This window comes from Chrysochloris asiatica, unplaced genomic scaffold, assembly GCF_000296735.1.
Source record: "Chrysochloris asiatica unplaced genomic scaffold, ChrAsi1.0 scaffold00003, whole genome shotgun sequence".
NCBI classification, from domain to species: Eukaryota; Metazoa; Chordata; class Mammalia; order Afrosoricida; family Chrysochloridae; genus Chrysochloris; species Chrysochloris asiatica.
This window is the reverse complement of record NW_006408521.1, coordinates 43,507,664-43,516,769: the sequence shown is the minus strand read 5'-3', so window position 1 is coordinate 43,516,769 and position 9,106 is coordinate 43,507,664. Positions and strand designations below refer to the sequence as shown.

General features: G+C 40.5%; 1 protein-coding gene across 1 annotated transcript in view; it reads right to left on the bottom strand.

Annotated features, from left to right (window-relative positions):
* Positions 1-9,106, bottom strand: part of TDRD1 (tudor domain containing 1) — a 53,964-nt gene that overhangs the window by 29,176 nt on the left and 15,682 nt on the right. Inside the window, exons 10-12 of the mRNA XM_006831375.1 lie at positions 5,655-5,726; positions 2,893-3,060; positions 2,662-2,769 (exon numbers count right to left, since the gene is read on the bottom strand). Coding sequence (XP_006831438.1) covers positions 2,662-2,769; positions 2,893-3,060; positions 5,655-5,726 — 348 coding nt within the window. The remainder of the gene's footprint in view (positions 1-2,661; positions 2,770-2,892; positions 3,061-5,654; positions 5,727-9,106) is intronic.

Below are 9,106 nucleotides of genomic sequence, written 5' to 3'. Positions count from 1 at the left end.
ACCAGAACCAAACCCGGCCCGTTCCTACACTAGCCTGTGCACACCACTGCTGCTGCCACTCTGTCAGTCCATCTCATTGGGGGTCCTTCCTCTTTTTCGCTGACCTTCAACTTTACGAGGTATGGCGTCCTTCTCTAGGGACTGGTGCCTTCTGATAATATGTCCCAGGTGTGAAAGATGAAGTCTTGTCATCTAGGCTTCTAAGGAGCATTCTGGCTATGCTGTTCACAACATAGGTTTGTTTGCTCTTCTGGAAGTCCATGGTACTTTCAATATTCTCCTCCAATAATCATAAGCATCAATTCTTCTATGGTCTTACTTATTCATTGTCCAACTTTCACATGCATGAGAGGCAACTAAAAATACCATGGCTTGGGTCACACACACCTTGGTCCTCAAACTGACGTCTTTGCTGAAGGTTGTAGTCTTTGATCTTCATCAGTAAATACTTCAAATCCTCTTCACTTCTAGCAAGTAAGGTTGCATCATCTGCATTATCACAGGTTGTTCCTGAGTCTTCCTCCAATCCTGATGCTATGTTCCTCTTCATCTTATCTAGCTTCTTAGAATATTTGTTCAGCATACAGACTGATTAAGTATGATAAAAAGGATACAACTCTGGTGCACACCACTTCTGATTTTAAACCATTCAGCAATCCCTTATTCTATCTGAATGACTGCCTCTCAGATCTATAAATAGGTTCCTCATGAGCACAATTAAGTTATCAGTTAGCAGGCTTCTATAATATTTACAGTCTCTACCTGGTGGCACTGTGGGTTAATGTGCTGGACTGCAAAGTCGGTTTGAAGCACAAAGTTGGAGGTTCAAGCTCACCAGCCGCTCCTTGGAAACCATATAGAGGGTCGCTATGGGTCTGAATTGACTTGACAGCACGTAACAACAACATATAGCAAAAAAGAACACTAAGTTTCAACACTACACACACATTAAATTTGATTTTATTACAGGTAGAAAATTAGCATTCTGCATTTCCTAAATATTTTATTAAGGATTCTTTTTACTCTGAATAAATATTTGAAACCAAGGGGACCATAAAAAAATGTCATACCTGCCAGTACACACTTAATAGCTTGCATTGGTAGTTCCAACAACTTTGGAATTATGGGACAAAGTCTCGTCAAACTCAGGATCTCAAAGTTCCCATAATCTACATATCCAACCAACACAGAGTCTTCAGAAGCATAAGCCAAAACAGAGGCACGGTACCATTGGTCATCCTCTGAAAAAAGGAAAAACTCAATCTGCATGTTTTTCCAATGAAAATATAAACAAAAACTCTTCCTCTCAAAATCAGAGATGGTCATCTGCAGATTTTAATACAACACTAAGCTTTATCGAACAACATATGTTTACTCAATGCTGCTGTTTTTCTTCACCAGAAGCCTTGTTGCCGCTGTTAAGTGCCACTGATTGGTTCCAACTCTTAGCTACTCGGCATAGGGTTTCCAAGGATATCCATCTTTACAGGAGCAGAAAGCCTCCTCTTTCTCCTGCCGAGTTGCTGCTGGGCCTTGGACCCCCTAAAATGTAATTGTTATTCATAACTTACTATTAATACTACTCTTTGTCACATGTTGTCATTACTGAGCAACATATCTTGGTTCCCTTTAGATAGCTCTTTGGGACAGAGAACACGACCTGGTCATGGGGACCCTCACAAGGTCTTGATTAATAAGTGAACCATTCATGAAGGCTTCAAGCACAGCTAATTTAGAACACCTGGTGGTCTGAAGCAATTAGACTCCATCAACCAACCAAGCAATCTATGTACTTGTAACTTGCATCTCCTCTCCCATGAGGCCACTAGGCCGCCTGCAGCAAAACCTAACAGAAGCCAGTTCCAGCAAGCTGAGACCTGAGTAAATCCAGAGGTTGCGCCCAAATAGCAGCAGGCTTCTGGACCCTCTAGCTGTTCCTAAGAAAACAAGAGCCCAAGAGGTTCCATATCTGCATACTGATGTAAAAAGAACCATCTGGTACCAGGCTCCAGAAAACAACAAAGCCTCCCTTTAATACCCCCTTGACGCCTACAGGCCCTCTTGGCCTTCCACGCCTCACACTATCCCTTGTCCTCGGGAGCCTGCTAAGTGCCATCAAGTTGGTGCAGACTCACAGTGACCCCCTGTATAAGGTTTCTGAGAACAGCTGATGGGTTTGAACCCCTAACCTTGTGGTTACTAGTCCAGTGCTTATCCTACTGTGCCACACAAGGACTCTGGCCCAGCTGAGTTGGACCCATTTTACATACATTAAGTTTCAAACGCAGCCATTCGGTATATACCGAGATTTCGGTTCCATTTGTTTTTACTACATTAGAAGTAACAAATTGAGCACAGGAATAAATAAATGGAGAAACCTCTATACATTTGGTTTTCAGCTGGGTAATGAACAAAGGATAAGGGAACCCTGGTGGCACAGCGGTGAAGCACTTGGCTCCCAAACAAAAAGCTGGTGGTTTGAACATACCACCCACTTGGTAGAGGAAAGATGTGGCAGTCTGCTTCCACAAAGACTGACGGTCTCCAACACTCTTTGAAGCATTCTGACTCTGTCCTCTGAGTTCGAGTCGGCCAGGTGGCAGGAGGCTTGGTTTCATTTGGGAATGAACAAGTGACCTCATGAATATTCTATTTCCTTACCTGAGAACTGAGCACAACAGATATCACCAATGGATGGGAAAAAATCAAAGCGTGGAGACGCTCGACTGCAGTACTCACACAGGGATGTCTGAAGTTCAGCAAGCTTATCTGTAAGTACAGATTACATCGTAAACAGAGTACATGAAGATTCATACATCACCTTTTACCTTTACCTACTGAGTCTCATGAAGTATGTTACCCTGGCAGAACAAATCAAGGAAGTTTACTTACGGCCACTTTGTAGTTGCTGACAAAAGAAGTCTTCTGGAGTCTGAATGTGGGCCACCACACCACAAAACTCCTCCCCAACGTTCAGAGTTAACACTTTGGGGATTAAGTCATTGCTGTCTACAACAATTCTGTCTTCAGCTGTCATTTTTCCAGCATCTTCAGAATCATCTTCTCAGAAAACAGAAAAATAAAAAGTCATTTTGGTTTCATGAAAGTTACAAAAAAAAAAAAAAAATCACATACATTTTAATCATTTTGAAAAAGAGAATATGACCAGGTAAGATTCTTCCTGGAAGATGCCTATGATGTTTCCTCCCACAAATATGGAATAGCTGTTAAGAAAGGTAGGCTTATTTATCACTACACTAGTCCCAAGAGAGAAACCGGATGAAATGACTTAAGATACACATTCAAATCTAATTTACAAGTTGTACACAGGATCATTAAGAATGTCTACAAAAATGAAAGAAAATAACCTGGAATGGATATCGTCTCAAGTATAAACAAGTCAGATTAGAATTGATTCCACAGGTAACTGACAGATTCAATAGAAAGCCACTTATTACTAAAAGTAACACAGAATAAAACAATTATGATTAAAGTATACAAGTTAAACCAGAAATCAAGTTATTTAAAAAAATTCATTACACAGCTCAAAAAACTTAAGGGCTAAGAGAGGAAGCTGAAGAAAGAGGCTTCAAGCATACTGAAAAGAAGAGTGAACATAAGAAAACTCCCAGGAATGAAGAAAATCCACAGCCAGCCTATAATATGCCAAATCCTTAAGGAATATGCTTTTAGGATTAAGACTTACAGGAAGACACCATGATACTAATTTATCAAAACCTGGAAAAGACCAGAAAAAAAATTACAATGCTACTTCAAGGAACTAAGGGTAAGCTAATATTCAGATAAAGCTAATTATCAATTTCATTGTTTTAACACAACATAAAAGAAAACAGGTTATCTATAAAACTACAGAACTATTAAAGAAAATTAATCTCACCAGATAGTCTGATCCTTTGAAGACCATGCGAAAACTTTGGTGGGCCACAAGATTGGAAGGAATTCCATACCAAGCAACTACTCTCACAATGGGTTATAAGGGATTCCAAAAGTTACGTCAAAAATCTCACTCAAACAGCTAAACTGGTCCAAAACACAAGCCAAGGTAAGCTCAATAATATCAAATATAAAAGAAAACATCAAAGATAAACTAAAATTCAAAAAGTATTTTTCAAGTGTTTCAGAAAGTCAAAATATATATTGGTAATATCAAGAAAATGACCCATCAGCCTGTTGGTTCACAGTAAAAGACGCAGGCTATACACTAAGGTACAGCACTAAGATACTATGAGGGTGCCTGTCAGCTTCTAGAGGTCCACGTGTAAAACAAGTAGCTGACCCTAACAGACCCTTTATTTAATTATAGGTTGAGCATTCATTGCATGCCAGACACTACACTAGGCAATGAGGGGATAAAGGTCAGTATAAAGCCATAGTCCCTGCTCCACGCAGTTCAGAATCTTGCTGGGTGCATAAGATGCTCAACTCCGGAGCTCCCGTGTGATGTAAAAAACAAGGGAAGCAGGACTGTAGAGCTAGCGTGCAGCCACATAGGGGCCTGAGTGCAGCTGGGGGTGGGGCAAGGTGAGAGAAAGGCAGGGCAAAGTGAAGCCCCAAATTTATCTTTCTCACTATGGTTTCCATTCAACACTCTCCCTTAGACACCAACAACATGTATGGTTTAAACCACACTGCCAGTAGGTAAGTAAGAGATCATTTTTGCCCTTTATTGTCACGCCAACATGTGTGTTTCATAACTATCACTTTGGCACTGCTGTAGAATACAGACAGGAGACAGAAGAGCACATCATAGGGCTGTGGCAATTGTCCATGAATACCGAGAATTCCTGGACTAAAGAAATGATAATAACGAAAACCAGGAAAGAAAACACACGCCAAGGAGACTGGGAAGAAGAATCAACAAAGACAAGACCAGGGATGGGAAGCAATTTCTGTGGCAGGATGCACCATCCAGTCATGGCCCCAGTCTCTCTGCAGGATGAGCAGGAGACAGTAAATCATGCCGACACTTAAAGCACTGGTAAAGGAGAAAGAAGAGTACAAAGAACAACATATAAGACGAAGCAGAGAGAAAACCAAATGCTCTTAGGAAACTTACTGGATTCCTTGTGCCAGTTCAAACTGGAAAACCACAAACACAAGTAAGAAAGAAGAAACACTGTCCGACTAGAATAGAATTTTATGGCCCTAATTACTCCTAAATTCTGGAGTACCCAAGTAAGAAAAACAGATTGAACCAAGGCAATGTCAACTGTGAAGATCTCAGCCTGAAGTGTCACCACATTTAGTACTTTACAATCTCTGATAACCATCACAGGAAGGATTCATTTATTCGGAAAATAGCCAGAGAAGGTTAAGATTACAAATAATGAATTACTAAAGGAAAAAATGTATTTTTTTTAAATAAAGTTCACCAAGTTGCCACTAATACCATTAAGTCCGAGACTGAGATAGTACTGCTACTTTCCCCTAAGTAAGGAAGGTAGTATTCCTCCTTCAGTAACTGAAGTCATTGCTTTCTGAAATATTAGCCTCTATACTCACTACTAATCATTCTGTGGGAGAAAAGATGAGGTTTTCTGCTCCCGTAAAGATGTACAGCCTCAGAAACCCTGTCAGGTTCATTATGAGTCTCAACCAACACCACAGCACATAACCACCACCACCATACTCACTTTGATCAGCACTTTGCTTCTTGGGTTGCAAGCCATATCCCATGTCCACAAGTACATGGTCAAAGGGTTTTCCTAGAGAATGATTAAGAAAATATCAAAGGATTACAGGAAAAGCATAAATAAAGAACAAATGAGTCCCAATTATAAGGTTCAGCAAACATAACTGTTACTGTATAGACATACTTCTTACCAGTTTAGCTTCTATGCATAAAGTATCACTGAATAGTGCACAGTTTTAGAAAACAAAGCAAAATTCCCATCATTACTTGATAGACATTTTACCCAACAGGCTTCACTTCAAAAGTCTGAACACATGTGTGCTTCAGTTACCACCTCCCAGGCATGCCTAGGACGACTGCCACTGACCAGAAGAAATAAACCGAAGACAAAGACCACGTCTTCCCAGACACGCGCATGGCTGAAGTGTGGAACAGCATGAGCACGGAATTCACACTCTCTGAAAGAATCCCCACAAGTTTGAGTCCTATCAATGAAATGTTCATAGTAGAGAAACAAACAGATTTTATACTTACATTTCACAACAGGATCAACTATTTTTTCAACCAAGTGACCCCACACACCAGGCCACTAAAAGAAGACAGGTGATCACTTAGAAATATAAAGGTAATAATAAAACTGTTAAGACATTACTCTTCAAATGGGTCTGAAACCAGATGGATGAACATGACCCCAGAGTGTTTCCACAACGTAAATCTGATGTACCTAAGTATCAGTACTAACCAAAAGCAGTTCTATAAAGGTTGACCATAAAGCACTGGTCAAAAATGAACAGACAGGAACAAACAAGATGGCAGATCGGGTGGACGTGTAGTAAAATGCTCCACCAGCAACAACACAGAATAGCCGACCAAGCAGTCTCAGGGGATGGTCCCAGAACTCTGAACCACATATAGAGGAATATTTAGAAGGTTGGAAGGCTTACAGCTAGGGAATTTGTGGCAGAAGCAAGAAATCTATTGCTTTCTAGTCCGGGACGCTCAGCTGCTCCAGGAGCCGCCATCTTGGGTGAGACCAAGTGGGGGAAGGATCGGAGTGGCCACAGATGCCTGGCAGAACCACAGAGATAAAGGTGTGGACATTCTTTTCTTTTGGTAGCTGTTCATTGGTCCCTTGCTGTCTGCGCACCTCCATTCTGGTGACTATAGGGGGGTGCCTGAGCTAGTGGGCACCCCAGCCCCACCTTCAGAGAGTTCTACCACACATGCCCAACAGGTCTCCTTGAAATTTAAAGAGACAGTTTCCAATTAAAACCAAATGGCCACAGCCAGCCCTGAACTGTTTATAACTAGAAAAAAAAAAAAAGGCCTGAACAGGGATTGTGGAGCAGGACAAGCAGACAAAAAAGTAAATAGGCTGAAAATTAAATTCTAAGTTACATCAAAACAACCAACAGTGGCATCTTGAAATTTCTTAAGAAGAAGAGTGAAAAGGGAAGCCCATTTCCTGTTCACATATACCTGGAGGCAATCAGAAAGCATAAAAATTAACAAAATACATACCCATCTGAGTATAAAAGCCACAGATAACCCCTGAAGATGACAAAAAAACAGAAGCAGATAACCATATCTGCACATGTCCAGAAACAAGATAAAGTGACTGAGGCAAATGAGCTGGAAGTAGACCTACACTCCATACTGGAAGATGGGCGTTCAGAAAAATGATTATAAAATGTATCAAAACACTATACAATGGAGTTGATAAAAATAAGGAAGAAGTCAAGAAAGCACTACAGGAACAATCAAATAAGATAGATACAGCATTGGAAACAATTCAAAACCTACAGAAAGAGGTCCGAACGATTAATAATAGAATATCAGAAATGGACAATACACTGAAAGGGCAAAGGAGCAGAATTGAAGAGATAGAAGCCAGAACTAGTTAGCTAGAAGATAAATCTTTCAACACTACTAAGATAGAAGAACAAACATGAAAAAGGATAAAAAATCTGAAGAAGGCCTAAGATTCATGTTGGATAACATGAAGAGGAATAACATAAGAATTATTGGCATTCCTGAACAGTAACAATCACACAAGTCCACAGAGGAGATAGTTGAAGAGCTTCTGGAAGAAAATTTTCCTAACATCCTGAAAAGTGAAAAGATGAGCATTCAAGAATCTCAACGAACCCCAGGAAGGATAGACCCTAAAAGACAATCACCAAGACATATAATAATCAAGCTCTCCAAAATCAAAGATAAAGACAGGATCTTGAAAGTAGCTAGGGAAAAAAAGAAATATACCATACAAAGACAAGCAAATCAGATTAAGCTCAAATTTCTCAACAGAAACCATGCAGGCAAAGAAGGCAATGGGGAGACATATATAAAACCCTGAAAGAAAAAAAACTGCCACCCAAGAATTCTCTAACAAGCAAAGCTGTCAATCAAATACAATGGTGTAATCAAAACATTCCAGGATAAACAGAAGCTAAGAGATTTTGCCAAAGCCAACCGTGCTATGAAAAACATCCTAAAGGAAGTTCTGTGGACTGAGAACCAACAAGAACACACAACTACAGAATGATGTACATGGCAGCATCAACCTGAACTCAGTCGAAAAATGGAAGAGTCAAGAACAGAATAAAATTATAAGAACAGAGGATCTGGGAGGTCAGTCTATGATCAAAACAATTACAATGTGAGAAAAGGTAAACACAGAGGAACAGAGATCCAGGTGGTGGGAAGGTCAGGTAGATTACTGGAGGGTAGAACTAATGGAATATAAGTTAACCACAATGGGGTTGGGGTGGAGGGTTTATTTTGGGTGTTGGGGAGGGCAACACAAGAAGGGGGGAGGAAGCAGAACAAGATAGATAAGGGAACACTGAGACAGGTTTGCATGGCCTAGTGGGACAGAGGTAAATAGTGATACATACTCAACCTTGGAACAACAGGGCTCCGGGATACAGGGATCTAGGTATAGCTGAAAGAGGGTAAATAATAGTAAAATCCTTGACTGCCTTATGAATATGAGTTTCCCTTGCCTATTATTATAAAACAGACACTTGAGTGGGATAGAAAGTAATGTTGGGAAACATGATTAGAGAAAAGTTGTAAGCCCGCCTTCAGCCTATAACTGATTGGAATACGTAAAAGGGGTTCTACAACATGCCAAGTGACATAGGCCTCATGCAAAGCCTTTACAGAGTATAGGACCTTAGGTGGAATCCTGAGTCCCATCTGGAACCTTATGAGGTGAGACATTCCCACTAGAAAGGACAAGCAGACTGGAACAGCTACAGTGACAGATGATGCATCTTCATGATGAACCTGACCAGTAGTTATTCTAAATACCAATAGAGAGGGAAAGAGTCTTCATATCAAGTTTTAATGCTATCTACTCTGTACGCAGGGTAGATAGGAATGGACAACTTAGACATTGGCTACCTAAAATGAGGGGGCAATAAAGGCATGAAGTGACTGGCTTACAAG